The sequence below is a fragment of the Rhamphochromis longiceps genome, linkage group LG8, assembly GCF_057381845.1.
Source record: "Rhamphochromis longiceps isolate RC_006_pf linkage group LG8, R_longiceps_female_GT1.1, whole genome shotgun sequence".
NCBI classification, from domain to species: Eukaryota; Metazoa; Chordata; class Actinopteri; order Cichliformes; family Cichlidae; genus Rhamphochromis; species Rhamphochromis longiceps.
Window position 1 is genome coordinate 30,748,563 of NC_140564.1, and position 21,824 is coordinate 30,770,386.

The 21,824-nt window shown below is 41.1% G+C and overlaps 1 protein-coding gene across 1 annotated transcript; it reads left to right on the forward strand.

Annotated features, from left to right (window-relative positions):
* The first annotated feature begins 392 nt into the window (after positions 1-392).
* On the forward strand, positions 393-20,074 carry tbx21 (T-box transcription factor 21). Its single transcript, XM_085416988.1, has 6 exons — positions 393-1,239; positions 12,736-12,890; positions 15,498-15,619; positions 15,962-16,120; positions 16,750-16,811; positions 17,131-20,074. Exons 1-6 carry the CDS (start codon positions 692-694, stop codon positions 17,948-17,950), a joined length of 1,866 nt encoding a protein of 621 aa, XP_085273114.1. The 5' UTR covers positions 393-691; the 3' UTR covers positions 17,951-20,074.
* The last annotated feature ends 1,750 nt before the right edge of the window (positions 20,075-21,824 follow it).

Genomic DNA, 21,824 nt, shown 5'->3' on the forward strand with positions numbered 1-21,824 from the left:
CACCTCTGACTAACTTCATTAAATTATTATTACCTATTTTCTCTTAAACAAAATCATGACAGCAGGTTTTAATGTGCGCAAATGAACCAAAAGGCGCAAAATAGCATCAGAGACAATTAAAATTATAACATAAATTTTTTATTTGCTGTCACTTCTAAAACATTTCTGCTGTGTCCATATTTTAATTTTAAAGCAGAAGACTACACTCTACTCCTCTTTTTCCCCAAAGGTCTCTGCGTGCGTGTCTGTGTGTGTGGGTGTAATCTCGTGTCTCTACTGAGGGGATGTTCTCTTTCATATCTGGAGCCTATCGCGCCCTCCCCTGCCTCTGACACACCTCCAAAATATGACCACCTACAAAATGTATATATCATAGGTTAGAAAAGCGAGCATGTGTTTGAGTTACTGCTAGCGACTCCACACGTCAAAAAAGACAAACACCAACTCTGGCAATAATAAAAGTTTATCGATGAACAGACTAATGAGGCGTGAGGGATGTTTTTATATCTGAACCTCTGAGCGGCGGAGACACCAAGTTAAAAATTCATGTCGGTGCGTTTTGAGTCGTAGGTGAGGGCAAGTGACTTTGTTGTTTTTTGGTCTTGGTTTTTATGATTATCATCGTACATGTTTTTACTCAAACGGAGCGCAAACTTATGACATTTGACACAGCCTGGGAGCGGGGCTGCAAATGGGCGGCATAGGTGGCAACCTCTACCTCAGCATGTTGAATGGGACTGAAACGCAAACTTTCGGAAAGAACGCCGACATCAGCAGTCACTTCCACCGCGGCGGCAAGGATCTAGCCGAGTTCAAAATGGGGATTCAGGACGCGAGGTTTTACTACTCGGACTCTGTTCAGAGCGGGCAGGACGCGCTGCCGCTGCCCTACCACTCGGACCAGGCGGTAGGAGGATACGGAGCGCAACCCGGCAGGTTTTACGCACAGACCCTCAGCAGCTGCCCGTACGGCAGCGTGCGCTCTCCGCCGAGAAGCGGAGCCGGGCAGGCTTACATCCCGACGGCAGGAGACGGGTTTCCCACGGGCGGTAAAGACGTGTACTCCCCTTCTCCGGAGAATTACCCAGCGAGCTTTCAGCACGGGTTCCAGCGGCAGCCTCTCTACCCTTTACCTGGGCTACAGGTGTGCGGGAAGACTCAGGCTCTGCTCAATAACTACCCGCTGTGGGCCAAGTTCCACAAGTTCCAAACCGAGATGATAATCACCAAGCAGGGGAGGTGAGTCTCACAGAAAAACTACACATTGTTTCCTCCGCTGTCGATTAGCACATTTAATGGAGCAAAGAGGGGGTCATAGAAAGCGTGAATTTCACACCGCTGCCCTTTGGTTTTTACACTTTCTAATTTACTCACTCACCTGTCTTATCTTTACCATGAGCAGCCTCCGCTACGCCACAAGAGCGCACTTCAATTCACGTCTAAAACCAGTTTTATTTTTCTGTTTCCGAGAGTTGAATGGCGGTCGTCTTCCAGCTCTGCAGACTGTGCAGGCATCACCAACACGTCTCTGCTCAGGTGACGTGGTTGTTGGGAGTTTTTCTGGGATAATGATCGAAAGGTGCAAAGTTTTGCGCAAAATTTGCCTCATCCGAGCTGTTGCCTACTTAAAGGATGTGAAAGTACGACAGTTTCTAAAGAATTGAGTTTTAAATTTTAAATTTATTAGGGTACGCACAGAAGGCCACTATGTCATTTTACTGAGAGGCATCTCAAAGGTTTGTTACTATGCAAGGAATTACAACCGAATTAAAAAGTTGTTGAAGAGGCAAACAAACTGCAAAGTGGAGTCTCAGCTGCAGGCTGAGCTGTTCTTTGACCTATAAAGTCTCTTGGGTGCCTTCACTTTATATCAGCACCTCTTCAGCTGCCAAAAAGGAAATTTTACAGTTTTTCGAACCATCAGAGAAAGCAGTAATCTTTAAAAAAAAAAAAAAAAAAAAAGTTACGTCATCTTTTTGACCATCCGTCATTGGCAATAATCGACGTTACAAAACTCAATTTGGGAGCTAATCAAATTCTTGTTCGTGCAGACAGCGAGGAAGAAATCTAAAACAAGAGTCAAAAACAACCCTCATAGCGATACTCTTAAGTGGGAAGCTTTAAAAAAATGACGATATCGAAATTGTGATTAAAAAAACATGTGGGCTCGCGCAGGCAGCTCTCTGCAGCGCACACAGCTCATGGCCTGAGAGGGGAAGAGACGGCGCTGCCGGGCCTCTCTTGATAGGTCACCGAGCATAAAGATGCAGTCACGTCGATGAGGATTAATTCACTAATATGCGACACTTGTGTTTGACACAAGGTTTCAGGCCATAGGTTTCTCATGGCTCGGATCTGTGCACGGGAAACAATTGCGCTGTCACATAATATGACACTGATATTTCCAGTGGCTTCACTCGGTTTGTCGGCTGAAACTCAAAATTTTTGTATTAAAATGGCTTGAGTAAAAATTCACAAAGTTTACTCAAGCCATTTTAATCTATATATCTAAGGTTGTGTGTGTGGTGTTGTTGTTGTTGCATGTGGCGTTTTGTGGTTTTTTGAAACAGATGAATTTCAGTTTGGTAGGTGCAGCTTATGTTCTTGCAAAATATTCCCCTTTGACCTGCATGGCTTCTTTGCCTTCTGGTTTACTACTGAAAGTTATTCTGAGTGCAGTACACTTACGGTTTTGGGGGTAAGAAATGCTCCTTTTAGATAGACTTTTGATATACTTTCTTGCCTTTTATCTGCTAAACCTGATCACAAATTGCACATTTAACTGTTCACATGGTTCACAAATGGATCGTTTTAGAAATTCCCTTCAATGCCTTGTAATTCATTTTATGGTGTGCACAGGTTTTGCAGAATTAGCCAATGATTTGGGGATTTTAGTGTTAAAAATGTAGTATTTTATTACGTTTTTATCCAAGTGTGTGTGCGTGTGTGTGTGTGTGCGTGTGTGCGCGTGTGTGTGTGTGCGTGTGTGCGCGTGTGTGTGTGTGTGTGTGTGTGTGTGTGTGTGTGTGTGCGTGCATCTTCTATTATTTGACGTAGCAATTCCTGGCAGTTTCCTCTGTAGACAAACTCACTGTGGTAAGTAGCATCATATATCAGGTCACGTAATTAAAATGCATGCAGTACACTTTTATTTTGCTCCAGCTAATTTCAGCTTCCCTCAGAGCAAAGAAAAAGTCAAAGACTACCCGCAATAATAATAGGGTCGGTGAGTGCAGAGGTGTTATCCTTCCACATGTGACAAAAAGCAAATTTTCTTGTTGTGCAAAAACCACAAACCTCATATTGTGAAAATGTGAAATCCTGGCGATGAAAATGTTCTGTCTTTTATCTTTACCCCTGTTTCTGACACTCACACTTTTTCGTAACATAAAAAAAGAAAAAATCCTACAAGATTTTGAAGAAGGTGAGCAGAGAAACACTAAAAAAGAAGAAAAAACTTTCAATATCAGAGGCAATATCCTTCTTAAAATTTTCATCTTGGTTTCAGGCTTCCACAATAATTTTGGTGTGATTTTAAGAGAGGAGTCCGGGGGTCTGCAATGTTAATCAAAACCTCGGTATCAGTAGGCGAAAGGGTGAAAGAAACTCTAGAGAAATGAAGTGAAGGGTCAAACATTACTGAAGCTTTAGATGGCCACACTGAGGAGGTGAGGCACCTTTGATGTTCAGGAAGTAAAAGACTAGGTTCTCTTTTTTTTCTGCTTTCTTCAGCCTCCACTAGACGGTGGGTGTACAGCCTGACAGATCTCTCAGAAGCTCATGTAGCACACCTGGGCTTTGAAATCTAGACACATTTTCTCGGCCTGTAGCGAAGGGTGGGGGCGAATTCATCTGCACTTCTCATGAGCTAAATTCAGATTCACCTCACTAGCTGATACCATGGCACAGGCTGTCCTCGGCTAAGACGAAGTTTGTGTCAGCGCAACCGTGTTACCGCGATGATCCAAGGGGTTGAACAAATTGTGGTAGAAAATGGGAAAAAGGGGATATTTTGTGATTTAAAAGAAATCAAATGACTAAATTTGAAAAGAGAAAGTGAAGCTTTCTTCCTTATTCATTTGTTTGACCAGGGATCCTACACCTGTGGTACTCTTGGTGCAGATATGAGTCAAAAAGGCAAACTTTTCCCTGCAGCTGTTTCCAAGAAGTACATGCATTCGTGGGGACTTTTTTTGGGAAACTGCAGTAGAAAGCAGCTTCATTTTTTGTTAAAAGGGTTAGGCCGCGTTTGAATTTGTAGGAAATCACCTCGAAATGTGCCTCTAATTGAACGATCCTCTGGTAGTTTTCAAAGAGGAAATAATTCGCTTTAATTACAGCACATAACTTACAAAGAAAGTCTTGCTCGGCCATGCAGTGTGTGTTCTAGGAAGGAGAAAGTACTGACTAAGTTCTCAGCGTAAAAACACCTTTTAGGGAAATAATGTAAAACTAAAGTTCAGACTCGGAGGAATCATGCTCATCTGCCCTCTCTGCTCCACTGACTGCAAACTGTAAACTGTATCAGTCTGACATCCTGTAGTTTTTTGAGAGGAAACAATCCTTTGATTTATTTTGTTCCCAAGAATAGATGGTGCTGCTGTGTTTTGAGTAGAATGAGCGCTCAGAAACGGTAATCGCCGCGTATGATGAGTTTTAGGTTCCTGTATCTGTTCTTAATAAACCGTTCTGGTGCTTTTTTATTAACACACAATGAAAATGAAATGTGGTTTTTATTCTTCTAATATACTGCAGCCCATTGGTGAAAATGCTGTTTTTCTATGAATTCATCAAATGATTTAGGTAATAACCAGCTTTATTTCCAAAGTAGGCTTCTCATGTTGTGGAAATTATCACTTCACATCACCAAGGAAATAAGAGTGGGTGTCTTTAGAAGGGCAGCTTGCTCTAGAAATTTAAAGAAGTTAATGCTGAAATTAACATATCAGAAAAACATATTTAAGAATTGCATCGCGAGCTGCCTTTTTGGTGAATGTTTGGAAGTCGTATGTATTCGTTTTTGCTCGCATTCTCTCTCTCTCTCTCTGAAAGCAGAAGTGGGACTATTTCAAGGTTTTGACAGTATGACCTGTCACTTCCTGTTCAGCTGTTTATGTGTGCCTATGTAGCTTTTCGCAGAAACATCTAGTGCCAATATTTTAGACAGCTATACAAGTACTTCCTCATACCGTGTAATTAAGCTCCTCTTCAAAGTGAGTAATGTCCACCGCATTTGGAGCCTTAGGCTTATTACTGACACACTTGATATATTTTTTTAACTTTATAGCTCTATATTTGGTTCCCAAAAAGTTTGATTAAAAAATACTGTTACTAATTGAACATGAAGATAGGCTGCTGACTGGTTGTGGAACTAATTAGATAAAGAAATATAAACTGTATCTACTTCCCTATTTGTTTTCTATTGCTGGCAAGTTCATTGTTAACAATGATTTGATTCCACTGTTATAAATGGACTGTATACTGATAAATACTAATATATACATTGATCAGCCACAACATTACAACCACTGATAGGTGAAGTCAGTATCACTATTCATCGCGATGCTACTTTGCTACTTGGCATAATGACACATACCGCACACCTAAACGTTATCGCAGATGCTCCCTGATGGCTGCAGCCTCCCTCTGCAGGATAATCCAAAAACTCCTCAGGAATGGCACGAGGAAGACAACACCGAACCCGGAGCATCGACTGATCTCCAAACATGTGTTTTTAATTATACATTCTGGATCTGAGAAGTTAAGCTAATGTCAAAACACGGTAAACTTGCATTTCTTGTAATGGCCAACAGGGGGCTACTCAGTTCGTTCATACCGAGGTCTTTTAAAAAATGACTTTACTACTCATTTGACCTCTGACCTCAGCGAAAATGTTCCTTTAATTTTATCACTTTTAATCGCTAATGCAGTGTTATGTTCTTTTTTAAAGTGTGGCCCCTTTTAGAGTGAAATAGATGATAAAGCTGGATGTGCTAGGGCGTGTCTACATTTATCTTCTCTGTACAGTGTGTGGTTATAATGTTGTGGCTGATAGGATCTTTACCAGACTGTTTGATTGTCCAAAAGCTACTGAAAGAAACATTAGCGAGGCCCAAGCATAAACAAGCACACACCAGTACACCAACCCCAACAAATGGGAATTAATGTGCTCCTGAAATTTGTTCCTAATTCCTCACTGTAGAAACTAATGGCCTTGTGTCGTGTTTGATAGACAAGAAGCTGGATGTGTTGGAAAGCAGACTAAACTACAACTGCTTTTAGTCTGTCCGAAGGCTTTGTTTATGATAAAAATCCAGATTAACAGCAGCATTATCCTTTATGAGGTCTGAAGCATGAAGTCCACAGTATCAGGTGACTACCCCTGACTACTACCCCCCAAAATGGACATTTCAGCACTTATAGTGGCTGAATTCCTCTGCCATAAGTCAATACACAAACAAGGGTGTCCATGTGCTAAAGAGTCCTTGTGTCCGGCAGCAGCTGTAGACTGGCATGTTTTCGTCACAGATGATCAAGCGTACGCGCGGTGACAAAAACTGGACCTGAACTCCTGTCCAGATGAATCAGTGGGTGCGCTCATGTGGAAAAGTCTTCTCCCTGGTGAATACCCAGTTCCTCTTCTCCGCTCAAGCTTCTGCCTCGCATCCCCAGGACAAAACCCCCACCCTTCCCCACCCCACCTCTCCTCTCCTCTCCCTCCTTCCCTCTCTTCACTCCACCCTCTGCTCTTTCCTTTTCCCTTTCTCCAACCTCCATCTCCCCCCCCCCCCCCCCCCCACAGTTTCCCCTCCCGTGCCCTCCCATTCCTCGCTCTCCAACATCCACACAGTTTATTTTGAATTTTTTTTTCTTTTAAATGTCACTGTCTCTATTTTGGTGACTGGTTCACCACACTCATCTTCTTCTATGGTATTTTGCCTTAAAAACGACTACAGTTATGACTCTTCATGTTCGTACACGGCGTGCTCAGAAATAGACATTTGCCGTTACTGTTTCTATAATTCAGTGGCACGCTGGCAGGTTTATTAGTTAGCCTGTCTGGTAGCTGGGTAACTGAAATTGTGATTTCCTATTGTGTTAAAGCGACTTCATGTGTCTGTGTATCATCATTTTCCAAACTGCAACAGACAGAGGTGCTTTCCTTGTGACTGTATCTGCCATGTAAAAGTAAAATCATGTTTGTGTGACACTCTAGACATGACAGCTACCATGCCCTTAATTACCACAACGCCACCACACTGAAAATAACTGCACACTATCATGTATGTATGTAGTGCTTTTCAGCGTCTCTGAGTGAACTTTGAACACAAAGAGCCTCCCACACATGCAAATACCCCTCTGTGTTGTGTTTTCTTTGGTTTCTCCCCTTCTCAAGTTCTGATTTCCTATAAAAGGCTCTACTATAAGTAAACTGATAATATGAATGGGGTAAAAAAAAAATTATAACAATTCTACTTCTTTCTAGATTACTCTCACTCAGTGTAGGTGGATCAATCCATTCATGAGCTCAACAGCCAAGTTTCTGTTTTCGCTTGTATTAAATACTGCTGCGGAAGAAGAGCCCTTTCACCTGTTCTTTGCGAGCCACTAAAGAGCTGCTGCCACGATTGTGTTTCACCGAGAACTATGATTGATTGTTAAACTGGACTTGCCTTGTAGCCAGAAAACCCCAACTGGGATGGTTCAGCGTAGGGTTTTGTCTTACTAGTGAGCAAGGAGGGCGTGTGTATGTGCTGCCGTCTTAAAGAGCCAGCAGTCAAAGAGACAAACTGGAAAACATTTGATCATCTGAACTTTTTCTTTACATGAATTAAGGAAAAGTCCAGCTTTTGCCGTTCTTTTTATAATCAATAGAGATGTGTTTTTGAAAACTGGACACAAAGCTTGCATTTATATATCCAAATTTAAAGTAAAGTACCTTTAGTCTACAAATCAATGCAAATGCGAATTACCACGATTTTTGTAGTAATTTTAACCCTTCAGCATTGTTATTAAACAATATGGGTACATATGTGAGCAGTACAGAGCCTCCTAAGGGTCACATCAGGAATTTATTCAAGACTTCTTTTGCACTACCCGAAAATAACTTTTGCGTTTCCTCTGATTCATAAAGAAATGCTGAGCTGTATTATGATACACACACTGCCGTTGGCTGTGGCCACAGCCAGTCTGCATACCCTCAGCTGTGGCTGCTCAGTTGCAAGTCTGTAGCCTTACAGTCAGAAAGATAACCAGAGGAGCTGGTGTACCAGTTTGCTCATTGACCACTGCCAAAGCTGATTTGGAGCTGCAGCTGTGCTCACAGCCAGTGGCTGTATGTTGCAGCTCAGCCTTTTGAGAGGTCTAATGAGCAATAAATGCATAATGTGAAACATCACAGCATCTGTGCTTTCTCTCTGCAGAGCATTCCCATAAGCCAGTGAACCTAAACCGGGAGCTCGAGTAGCCCAGGGGGTGCTTCTGCAATTGCCAGGGGGGTAATTGGAAATCTGAACCACACTAATCTGAAAAGAAACAGTAGAAATTACAGTTTAATTAAAGTAATTTAATTCATTGTAACAAGAAATTTAACAAATAGTTGATACCGCTAGATAAGAATATGGCTAACAGCTACAAATGTTCAGTAACGGTATGGAAAACAGATTAAAAATGATAAACACTTAAAATAAAGCTCGATAAAGTTATTAATAAAAGTCTGCAGAAAGAAAGTCACTTTTTTTTTTTACCACAAATAATATGGATCTTTTTGGTCTCACACACTTGCTCTTATTTTAAACATAATATATGCACCGTGTAAATACTGGTAGATAGAACTGTCTATTTTTTATTAATAGATTGGGCTATTTCCTAACAGCAGTGAACTACTGGTTAGAACAGTAAGTCAGTAGTTGGGATAAATGGATGTCATACTGTGGTTCACTAAGCATAATTGTAACAATCATTAAGAGTGAATCGATTATTCAAAACTGGCTGAATAATTTTCTAAAAGTTTTGATTAATCGATTTATTCTTAACGATTATGCTCAGCTGTCAGTTATGCTTAGTGAACCACAGTATCACAGCTTTTAGTTATTTACAGTTATTTCTAGCACTGTTGCTCATTTTGTATATTATACAGTTTAAACACAAAGTAAAGTGCCCCATCGTAATACCATGTGACAAATGTAAAAGTAACTTTATGCATCTCTTAATTTCCCGTACAAACGATGTACGCAGATTCAGGCTACACACATGAAATCCTCATCAGCACGGACGGGCCCTCGGGCCGTCGCTAACAGTAGCCTCTTACTCATTGTCTCGTTACACACCTGTCTTGTTTTTGCACCCCTAAATCACCCAGCTGATTGTAGATGAGGTCAGTTTCGATCGAGAAGAGATAACAGGTTTTGTAGTTTACCAAAACGATGCTGCCAACATGTAGTATCATGTTCTCGGCACAAACTTTAACTGACTGAATTATATTTAGGCTATATGTCTAACTTTCATTTCTAACGTGTGTGTGTGTGTGTGTGTGTGTGCGCGCAGTTTGCGCAGTGTGCGGTGATCAAATAGACATGAGACCTTATCTATCTTTTCCACCCACATCAAAATGTTTTAGACAAGAAAGTAAAGGGTGTTTCTCGAAGAGCTATTTTTTCTGTTTTTGTGCGCACTTTGCCCTCTTAAAGTGACTACGACATGCTTTTCATAGAACTCATTATAACCATCTATACTTTTACACACTTTCAGCTCTTTTTTAGCCAAATCTATTATTTGAAGAAAAATAGACAAAGGCATGTTTTTATTCTATTTACATTTGTAGGTTTAAAACCACTTGTGCACTTTTAATACCGAACAAATCTAAGTGGCAGGGGTGGGCAGCGGGAGCTGAATGTCAGTCATTACAAATGCTCCATAGCCTGAGGAGCTTTTAGCTGGTGTCAAACACAATGCCTTTATTTACACCAGCTACACTCTGGTGACCTCATATGGACCCAGAGTTCATCACAGGGGTATTTATAAGCATGCCATGGCAATAAAGAGACAGAAATGAATGAACATGAGATTTGGTGGCATTATCAGGAAAAGCTCAGGTCTTCCTTTAAATCACTGAGTTTCTGTAATGATAAAACAAATGAGATCATTTTTTGCATGCAGTGATCTTTAGGGGAAGGTGAGTTGTGAGGCAAATTTTTAGTCATTATATCTCCAGAAACGTCAATTTCAGTCTCTTGAAGGACTCTGTGGTTCAGTCTGAAATTTCTCAGTAATGATTTGGTTTTATAGAGAAGCTCAAGGTCACGAGTGGCCACATCCTACGGAGTTCTGCAATGTGTTAATGCCATCTTTCCTAAAATTTACATATCGCTAGACTGTCTTCCTCTAAGAAAGATTAGGTTTTTGCAAACTGTTATTCACATCTTTATTTTCATGTTAACCCAAACCACAAGCTTTTCCTAAACCTAACCAAATAAATCCGTAATAGTAATTAGTAAATCGAGATGAGATTCAAACTCCAGGCTTCTTTAAAGTTTTCATGCCACCTCTTCTGAGTTTGCACGCTAATATGATGTCAGTCAGTCATTTGCTAGATGGCATTTTAGAAACACCTACATGAGTCATTTCAGATGCTTGCCGCGTACAGCTAATATCACCATTTAGTTTGAGCATTTCTTCAGTCTCATAATATTAAAGGGCATTCTCAGTTAAATCTCAAGGAAATACTTTTTCTGCTTGAGAACATTTGCTCACAAAAACATTGCAAGCAGCACATCTTTGCTATCTATAGTCTACCTTTAGCACCTCATCAAGTAAACTATTATTACAAGCCACAAAGCAGAGGACAGGCCTCTAACGTGGCTGTGAAAGGGGTCTTTTCCTAAAGCTCACGAAGCCGTGTTGATGTCTAACTTAACCAGGAAATAATATGAAACTAGGTGGGGGAAAAAATCAGTTTAATAAAAGCCTTGTCGATTAAATCTCCATCAAACTTTTTCTCACCTATCAGTCATTTGGGAAAATGAATATTAAAGGACATGATTGTCCAACTAATTTCCCTTAAGTGGATTTCCCCCAGAGAATGACTAACATTTGTGTGTTACATGTTGCGCTATAATGTAAAGTGTGAACTACAACTCAGTAGGGTTAGTAATTCTGAATCACTACAGTAAGTGTTTCGCGTCGACATGCACTCCGGATATTTGGCGCACACGTGAATGTCAGCAGGGTTTATCTGCCGTTGTGTGTTCAGAGTCCATTTCTTATATGTTTGTGTGTGTCTCTTTAATTTTAATTTAACCCAGCTTCTCCCTCTCCGTTCCCGGGTCGTCCAGCCAGGGGACAACCTGACCTCCCAGTTACCTCGTCTCACTGAAGTGATCAAAACGAGTTGAACATGCAAAGCTCCAGCAATCAAGAGCATCTTCTGGGGCATCTTTTATTAAAAGCAGCATTAAATATTGAGCTCAAGTGTCAGCTGTCCTCTCCACCTCTCATGACTCCTTTAGCTGCTTAGGAAACCGAGGATTACAGTTTGAAAGGCCAAACATGAATCATCTCAACAGCTTACGTACATGCACTGTTGAGAAAATTTACAATAGTTCAGTTTTCAACAACAGATTATTTTAATGGAATCCATAATTTTTAGAGGCTGTGTGATTCAAAAGAGAGAAATGTCAGTTGTTTCTGACAGCTGAACTTATTTTGTACTGTTTGTACCGTGGCTCAGGGGGTTGGGAATCGCATCTGTAACCGGAAGGTCGCCGGTTCGATCCCAGGGCTCTCTGTCCTGGTCGTTGTGTCCCTGGGCAAGACACTTTACCCTACTTGCCTACTGGTCTTGGCCAGAGGGGCCGATGGCGCGATATGGCAGCCTTGCTTCTGTCAGTCTGCCCCAGGGCAGCTGTGGCTACAACTGTAGCTTGCCTCCACCAGTGTATGAATGTGAGAGTGAATGAATAGTGGCATTGTAAAGCGCTTTGGGTGCCTTGAAAAGCGCTATATAAATGCAATCCATTATTATTATTATTATTATTCTGTTACATAAAGTTTCATGCAATGATGTCAGTGTATATGCATGTAATCAACAGACATCAGGGTCTACTTTCCACTCTCAGCTCTGTATGTCCACCTGCTGTTCAAATCTCCGGTTTGTGAGAAGAAAGCTGACTTAAAGCAAGAGGAGCCAAAGTGGCTTGTTTTAGAGGATGAACTAATGGTCTACACCAATAAAGCTGATTTTGAATAGTGATCCAAGTTACTGGAGTCTAAGTTTTAATATTTGGAAATATAACATAAACCTTTTATACGGAATAAAAACTCATCTCCTGTTTTTTCAACACACTAACCATGTGCAGGGCTAATATGGATAAAGTGTAATATGGGTTTCAGTCGCTACTCACATGCACATTATTTTAAAAACTCAGGGGCAGCAGCCTCACATGGCTGTTTTCTGTTAACTTTGAAGACAGATATGTTTGCTGGATAGACATTTTCAATTATAGATAGATGTGTTTAACATTGAGATCTGTCAGCACTTTGATGCATTTTGTAACTGTCATCAGAATAATCGTGATAACAAAAAAAGTCATAACCTCTTGAGATTTTATCTGCTTCTCTGTGCACCTTGGACGTGGGCGTAGTTGATCCATAAACCTCTACAATATGTGAACAAAGGTATAAACAACGTTTTTGGGTTGTTTTTTTAACAAATAAATTTCTCTTATGTCTCTCCAGGAGGATGTTCCCCTTTCTGAGCTTCAATATCAGTGTTCTGGATCCTACTGCCCACTATAACGTCTATGTGGACGTCGTTCTAGCTGATCAGCACCACTGGAGATACCAGGGCGGCAAGTGGGTCCAGTGTGGGAAGGCAGAAGGGAACATGCCAGGTACACTGAAACTATAGCACAGAATGTAAAACCCTGGGGCTGCCTTTATGACTGTTAGAAACCAAGATTTGGTACGCTGATCAAACAACTACATTTACATTCACAAATACTAAAAAAAGAAGAAAAAAAGAGTGCTGCAGCGTCTATTGAAAAAGACTTTGAACACACTGATAAAAACGATAAGCGACTAAGATTATAACTTTTATATATAGCAGATGTAAAAATGCAAAAGGATATAAAAGGGATGACGTACACCACCAAAGTAATTGTACTTTACTTGACCGATTTCACTTAAAATGCTTTATATTAACTCCACTATAGTTAAAACCTTAAAATAAACTGTTGCATTATATCAAAGGAACGTAGTTGGATTAGCATTTGCACTGATACATACATAAATGCATGTAATATAATGAAACCGGCTATTCTGGACGACAAATATTGCAATTTTGGATTCACGAGTTTTACTAGTACTCCTAATACGTAAGAACAGCTCTTCCACCTGTGAAAAAAAAATGTCTACTACTCATTGAAAATAGCTATTTTCTTCTCATCGTGCATTTACCACCAGTAGCCGGTAAACAGCTCAAACCCACAATCTTCCTGGGGCTTCCTACACTAGATTCTAATGCGAAGTTTATGATTTAAACCCGCCATCGAAAATAAACTTGGGTCAGTCAAGCAGGAGACTTCACTCAGTGTGCTGCCTGGAAGAGCCTGAGGAAGTGGTTTATTTAGCAGTATTGTAGCAAACCTAGATGCATACAGTAGGGAAACCAAAACGTGCATTAAGATGCACACTTGGTCTGAGAGGTTTTCAGTCAGCAGCTTCACAACATGTTTTGCAATTTTTTCAAAGATTGCCTGATGTTCCTTGGTTTAAGGAGCTATAATAACTGACTTAAACAGGAATGCATTTTTGTTGAGCCGAGACGAATCCTAAAAACCAATTTACTTACCAGAAAAATACACTCAAACATTTTTAAGACGCGGAAAATTTGTACTTTGGAAATTTGGAGTATTTTTTTTAGTCAGCCTCCATCTACAAAGTACGACAATAAAATCTTTAGGAATATTATGCCATCTTTAACCCCTCTTTAAACCCACTAAAAACATGTCCAGTAATTTGATCACTTTGAATATGACTAACAATTGCACTCACAGTTTCTCCAGCACCTATCAAAGCTCTCCAGGTCCCGCTTTGATCTTCCGTGGCATCCAAGAGTGTCTGAATTACTCACCAGATGTACCTCCAATCGTGCTTCTCCCCAAGTATCTCGTTATACATCAGAGTTCATTTCAGCCACTTCTCTCGTCTTTTCTTGTAAAGACGTGTTCAACATCAAGCATAGAAGTAATTATTTAACACGTTACATTTACATTTCTACGCCCTGTTCTCTCCACAACCTTTCATTCAGTATTTCCTCCTGTTCACACTTCAGAAAAAAAAAGAAAAAACTAAGCATAACAATAGCAAGTTAACCGAGATTTCATTTTATGTGTGATTGATGATAGACAAACCACAAATATATAAATGAGAGAAACTGCAAGGTGCTGTCACACATATGCCAGGTGTTGTGGAAAGGTGACTGCTGATGTGCTACAGTTGTGGAATTTGTGGTGAAACAACTTCACTCAATTAGATTTAATATTACCCTTATGTGGTGTGCAAAAATAAGGTTAGCAGGTTGTTGTGGTAATGTTGTGAGAAATCTTGGCTGCTCTAGGAATATATTAAAATATTAAAGGAAGGAAAACAGAGCCATCCCAGTTTGCAGGGGAAATACCTGATGGAAAAGTGGCGTTTTAAGACGTTTTTCATCTTCCCTTGTATTCAACTGAAGTGGCCTACAGACAGTAACTTATTATTAATATCCATTAACTTTTGTGCCATAAATATTTTATAGTGCTTGCTGATGATTTGCAGAAAATATAATTTTTAATCGCATCAAATTCAACTTGAATTCATGTAAATCTCTATAAAATTGACTTTAGATCAGAGAAGATTTTAAGTCCTTAAGCCAAAGTTGTTTTTTGTAAATTTACACCTGAGGGGCTCCAGCAAAATGTTGTTTCCCTCTGCCTAATCAGCAAAACAGAAAGTGAATAGCAGCATTTTAAAAATGACTCAGAAAACACTGATATTACTGAAACTGTCCTAAAAAGTCTCATTTCAAAATTTACCAAATTCGACGCTACAGAAATGAAGCGTGTCATGATGCACCTGTTTTAGTCATAGTGTTAGTGGCAGGTTACATTTTGAAACTGCTTGGTCTCAGCGCATTGACCGTCTGGGTTAACAGGTGGAGGATTCATGGAAAAGCTGCTGAGTTATGGGAAGAAATCTAATCACAGTTAGTCTGTTCATTACTGAGAGCTTTAAAAAAAAAAAAAAAAAACCAGCTGAATAAAACACAGCTGTAAAGGAAATGGTGCAGAAGAGAAAAAGTGAGAATCAAAGCAAAACTCGCTGCAGCACGATATTCCTGTTCTCTTGTTTTTGTGATAGCTTGAAGCCAAAACTGTGAAAATAAATAAATAAAACAAAGCGTGCAGCCCTTATTCATAACTACATGCGCTGCTCGCCATGTGCTTCGGTGATTGCAGGGAACAGGATGTACATGCACCCCGACTCTCCCAACACAGGAGCTCACTGGATGAGACAAGAGGTGTCGTTTAGCAAGCTCAAGCTCACCAACAACAAGGGAAGCACCAACAATGTGGCACAGGTACCGTGCTTTTGCCTCTAATTTGCTTTCTATCTACAAATCTGTCTGTGAATACGCTCGCGTGGTCAGTGAGTGGCTGAAACATATCGATGAATGCAATAACTGTCACCTTCTGCTTATATTTTACACTACTTTAATAATTTCCTTTCGTATTCTTGATATATGAAAACATTAACCACATTATGAGTGTCGCGATGGAAACCATCTGCAAACACTCAATTTCTGCCTGCTCATTTCCTGCCTTTATTTTTCTCGCTTATCGGTAAAATAAAGGTATCTTTGTTTCCTGCTCTTAATCTTTAGCAGCCAAATGACCATAATATTACATCTCCCTTTCTCCAGATGATAGTTCTCCAGTCCCTCCATAAATACCAGCCTCGTCTTCACATCGTGCAGGTAAAGGAGGATGGCACGGAGGACCCCTTCCTCTCTTCTAAAGCTCAGATGTTCATCTTCCCGGAGACTCAGTTCATCGCTGTTACTGCTTATCAAAATGCAGATGTAAGTCACCTCAGACACAAAGATGAAGATGAGATTTGTATGCTTTAAAAATATGTTTTAAGGTGTGAACCGCAGCCTGTGTTGCAGACCACTGACATGCTATTCTACCATGTTTGCATATTTATTGTATTGTATTTGGCAACAACCTTCCACAACTGGCCCACAAAAACACCTCTTATAACTTCGATTGCACAGCTTTAATGATGTTGAGAGATCAATGATTCATGTCAGCGACATGTTTTACTGATTTATGCATGCATGCATCAAAAATGCAGACACACCAACTTACATTTCTGCAACCTTCAAGAGTCGCTTCACCTCGGCTGACCTGAGCACCGTAGCTCACATCTCTCTTGTGTGCGGTGTATTTTTTACGGCTGTTCAAATAAACTGTGGAACAGTTACTCCATGCAAGATATACTCTCCCAATTTTACATTTGTGTTCCTCCCCTTTGCGGTTTTTAAGATGAAATCTTTCCAATAAGAGATAAAACTGCAGTGTAGCCTCATTAATTATTAGTCGGTTAGTTCTCTTTCTGCGCTCTTGTTTCTTCAATGTGGTTACTCACTCCTTCTCTTTTTTCCTTTGCCTACGTTCTCTCATTGCCCTCCTCTTATTCCCTACACAGATCACTCAGCTGAAAATAGACCATAACCCGTTCGCTAAAGGTTTCCGTGACAATTATGACACGTAAGTAATTTCAAAAATGTCTGTATTTACAAAAAGCAAATCCTCTTCTGTTCTCAGTGTGAACCCTGCGTTCTCTCAGCATTAATAATGAGACTGGGTCACTGCTGGCACTTGAATGTCCTGAGTGCTCGTGTCAGCCTTTTAATATTGGAAAAGATGCAATTACTTGCTGCTGCTGAGCATGCTGCAGTGAAAGGGTGTGAGGGGCTGTGAGATGTTTGATAGTTGTTTGAGGTTTGGGCAGGAAATAACACCTTCTTTTTTTCCTCTTCTTCTCACACTCGCTTCTCTTCCCCTCCTCCTCCTCCCTCCTGCCTAGGCTGTACGCTCCTCCCGACTCTGATCGCCTCACCCCCTCCCCTACAGAGGGCCAGCAGCTGCTGCCAGGGAGCTGCTACGCCCAAGGCTACCTCTCTGAACAGTACATGAGCCCCCTGCCCCAGAGCCGCTTCTATGGCCGCGAGCACATTGGTATGGGCCAGCAGCACAAAGACCCATCCGCAACCCCCGGTCCCCACAGCCGCTGGTACCTGTCACCTCAGCAAGGCGTGGCCCCAAATCGGCTTGACTTCACTTCCTCCTATGAGGGGGACTTCTCTGGAAATGGTTTCTACAAGCCCTTCCCCTTGCAGACATCTGCTCACCATGCTCTCAGCTACTATTCAGATCATCCTTTTGCGTCTACAAGCGTGTCTGTATCAGGAGCCGCCTCAGCAGGTTGGAGCGCCAGCCGGCCCACCCCACAGTACCTCGGTCACCCCACTAAATCCGGCCCCACTCTTGGGTGGTTTAGACCCATATCATCCTCCTCTTCCTCCTCCTCATCTTCGACATCCCCTGGGAACCCCAGGCTGCACCCTCCTCCACTCCTGGACTCTTTTCAGCCGCCCTTGCTGCAGGACAAGCCCAAAGACACTGTGGGCGTAGTGCAAGAGGAGCCTTGGCTCGAACCACCTTCTGTGAAATCAGCGGACTCAGGCGACTCTAGCCTGTTTGAGGGAGGTGTGGGTGAAAACAAGAAGAGGAGGGTGTCGCCATATACGTCCAGCACTGAAAACTCCCCACCCCCGCGCAGTGGAGAGGTCTGTGAAAAAGACAGCAACAGCGATGCAGACTATTATGGTTATTACACCCACTGAAGACCTCACACATTATCATGGTTGCCACAGTGTCTCCCAACACCTTCCCACACTGCCCTCATTGACACATTTACTGTCTGTCCAGGATAACGATGACGGGCTGGAACAGTCTCTGGTTTTGCTACAGACAAACTGCAGAACGTAGAGAAGGACAGTGACCAGCCCCTCAAAGTGTCAGATGACTACAGGAACTTTCAAAGTTAGTGTCAAGGTTGGTGTCGAACAGAGTTGAAGTGACTGGAACGCTGGCCTAAAGTGACATAAACACCAAACAGACATAAAGACCTGTGGCTTAGGCCTTTGAAACATCTGGAGATTTGTAAAAAAAACAACGAAACAAAAAAAAAAAGATGTGCATATCTGCTTGCTGACAGACGCCTGCAGCAATTGTCTGTTCTTTCTGCATCAAACACTCTCACCATGTCTCCTTTGGTCTCATCTACGTCAGTTCTCACCATCAACCATTCACACATCTTTGCAATATGTTCATGTTCATTTCCCATGACGATTCTGAGCAGAAATTATGGCTTTTCACAGTGTCCTCTATCTAATTAGTGCAACACCACCTAGCGGCCACAGTGAAGCGCTGTAGGCCATGAAGTGACAGCAGGCTTGTGTTCTAGAAGGGGAACCTTCCTCATACATATTAGCCCGACATTTTCTGTGTGTTCCTCTACATCTACCGAGATTTTTCCAACCACAGCAAAAATCGCAGGTCCACACGCCTGCAGGCAATCCAACATATCTTACTGGTTTGAAAGCAAAGCTGTTTGAGTAATATTTAATGTTAAAAGTTATTCAATTTATTGTGACACCTCTTTGTACTTTACTGTAACCCTGTATGCCACTCTAAGTCCAAACCCAGACGCAGGTAATACAGAACCACCTTCGTCAATTTCAGTAACTGTCGCAGTCAGGTTTTAATCAAAACTGATAAACCCACCAGGATGTGGTTCACTTTGTCAAACATTAGTAAGCTGAATTTTGGGGGGAGTATTATAAAAGAGTTTGTGCTTTTGAATCTGTCAGTCACATCTCATGCATCTGCACTACCCACAGTTCATTTCCTAGTCGTTGGATTCCTCAATTAAGATGGAGATGTTTTCTGTCCTGTATTGTTTTCTCACTGTACACTGACTCCTAGTTAACAAAATTCTCCAATTTGAGGAATTCCTGCTGATGCAAACACTGTTTTGAGGGTTTCGCAGGATGTAGCAGCAGAGATCTGCATGGTTTACAAAGTGTTGTACTGACTCTGGCTGAATTTTTCACATGAGTTCATTTGGGATGGTGCTTGTGATTTCTATTGAGTTTGCAGTGTGCATGTAGGTCTTAAAGCAAGATACTGACCTCTCAATGCACTGTGAAGCAATATTCTAATAAGTGGGGCCATATTTTGTCCGTAGCATGCTCATGGGAACACATATTGCAGGGTATTTCCAATCGGTTCAAATTATTCCCCTGAAACCAATCAACACAACAGTGCCATCAAGGGTTTTGGTTTAAATGATACCAGAAACTCCATTATGGCTTATGTTGCATATTGGAAAAACCTCAAAGGTACATAAGCATTAAACTCTTTATGTTTAACTAAACAAATTGCCATGTTTTCCATATAACAGTGTCATAATTTTGAGGATCTGGGTTAATTTAATAGCTCCAAGTTTTGGTATTTGTTTAAATATAGAAATAAAGATCTTGGTGTGCACATGTAGGCTTTCAAAGTAATACATTTGTTAAGATTGTTTAAGTTTCACTTCCATACAAATGGGCATTTTTTTATGTGAAGTGATGAATCTGAACATCAGATTTGGTTTTGAAAGTTACTGAAATTGCTGGACACAGCACTCCTTCGATCTGATGTGTGATGGGCATGTAGGAGGAGGGAGTTTCCAAGGCGATCTGACTGTTCTGAAGAAGCATACCAAGAGCTTTTAAGCGTGAAGCTAGTCCTTACCTCACAATGTGTCGACGTTGCATCAGTCAGAAAAGTCCCTCGCTGCAATCATAGCGTCACAATCCAGAAAATTATTGCTGTTTTTATAGATAATATGAAAGAAAAGTGGCAACATGTTCGCATTAAGGGAAGTTTGTAGCAAATTATTCGGTATCAGTTTGTTTTCAGCAGCAGTTTCATAGCTGCAACGGTTTGTCATAGCGTTTGGAAAATCCCTCCGTTTTAATCAGTTCCATCAACATCACTTTTTTGTAGTTTTAGCTTTTGGGCGATTTAGAAGCACTGATGAGTGATTTCAGCAAGGCTAAACTTTTCAGCAGCAGATTTACACAAACCCAGCTGCACCCTACTTTGCTTGGATTAAAAAATATATATGACAAAGGCCGAGCACCCTGCTTCCTTCAGCTGACTTCAAAATGCTCCTATCCACACATGGCTACAGCCCACAATCAATAACAGCACTGATATTGATGAAACAGGACCAGGTGAGGGGAAACGTGAGCACTTAAACCACACAGCAGACATTTAGTGTGCTCCAAAATTCTAAATGAGAATTTGTATTGTTGCCTCAGTAGTAAGACTGGGGATTCTTGCCGTAGTTCTCCAGGTTTTCCTCAATCTGCTGCCATAAATTGGAGTAGACCATTAAAGTGGGTCATAGAGGATGACCACACGCACCTGTACTTAAAGAGACAAGGTGCTGTCACCTTCAGACCACAATAAACAGGAAGCACAAAGTGACCAGACAGACACTCTGAATTTCCCCCCTAGTCTTTGGGCCTATCATGTGGTGACGCCGGCTGACAGAGGCCCGGCTCCCACCCTGGTGACAGAAATGAAGAGTGAGGCACCAGTCGGCGCTGATCAGAGGTCTGCTCCTCATTCCTCACTAGGTGTGCTAATGGCCTCAGACAACACTACGGGCGACAGGCAGGCACTCGGTGTCAAACAAGTCTCTACAGATCGAGAGATGAAGTTGAGTCTCTTTACATATGTGTGACTGAATCTGAAAAGACTTTAAATACGTAAAATGAAGTCCTCGGTTTACCATCCTGAGACCAACAGATAGTCACTTCCTTTATGTCTAATGAATATTCAGACTTGATTCTGGCTTTTTTTCTACATTTTCCTCACCTCATAAACAAAATTGTCTATTTTTTCATCAAATTACACAAAGCAGAGCAGAGCACCATTAACTGTAGCCTCTCTAAAATGCATGTAGTTTTATTGAACTGAATATAACATTTATTTCATTAAAAAAAGTTTGTTGAACTGAACAAGAAAGCTACAGCAAAACATGCTTTCCTTGTAGACTATTTGGATAGTTTTTAGTTTTTATTCAAAGAGAGTGGCACTAAGGCTCTTAGTGGCACAGTTTCGTTAGATTTAGCTAAAAGTTCAAAACCAAAACACATGCACTGCACTAATGTAGGCATGTGTGCTACAATGTTTAAGCTTCGTCTACTAAATTAACCCCTGGAGGGTCTTGGGTCGATTTGTGGCTCTAAGCCCAATAGTGTATGCATTTTTCTAGGACCCTCCAGGGGTTAAAAACGTATTTATTTTAATAAATGAATTGTAAAGGTTATTGTAAAGGTTAACGAACATACAAAAGTGTGCTTAGAGGAGCTACTAGTCAGATTTTCTTCACCTTCAGACAGCACCAGGCCGACTACATGCAGAAGCTGCTTAACCCTAATCAAGTTTTATATTTCCAAAAATCCAGGCCAATTCTTTCACACGAGCCAAGCTTGACTGTAAAATAATCAAATGAGGCCGATGCTGAGGCTGTGTTTTGTGTAAATCATGTTTAACTGATGCAAAAAACAGAAAAAATTGCACTGCAAGAGACTTTGAAACATGCATATAGATTATATATATGCATGTTTGGCAAACTTACAGCAAAATGTGCTTTCC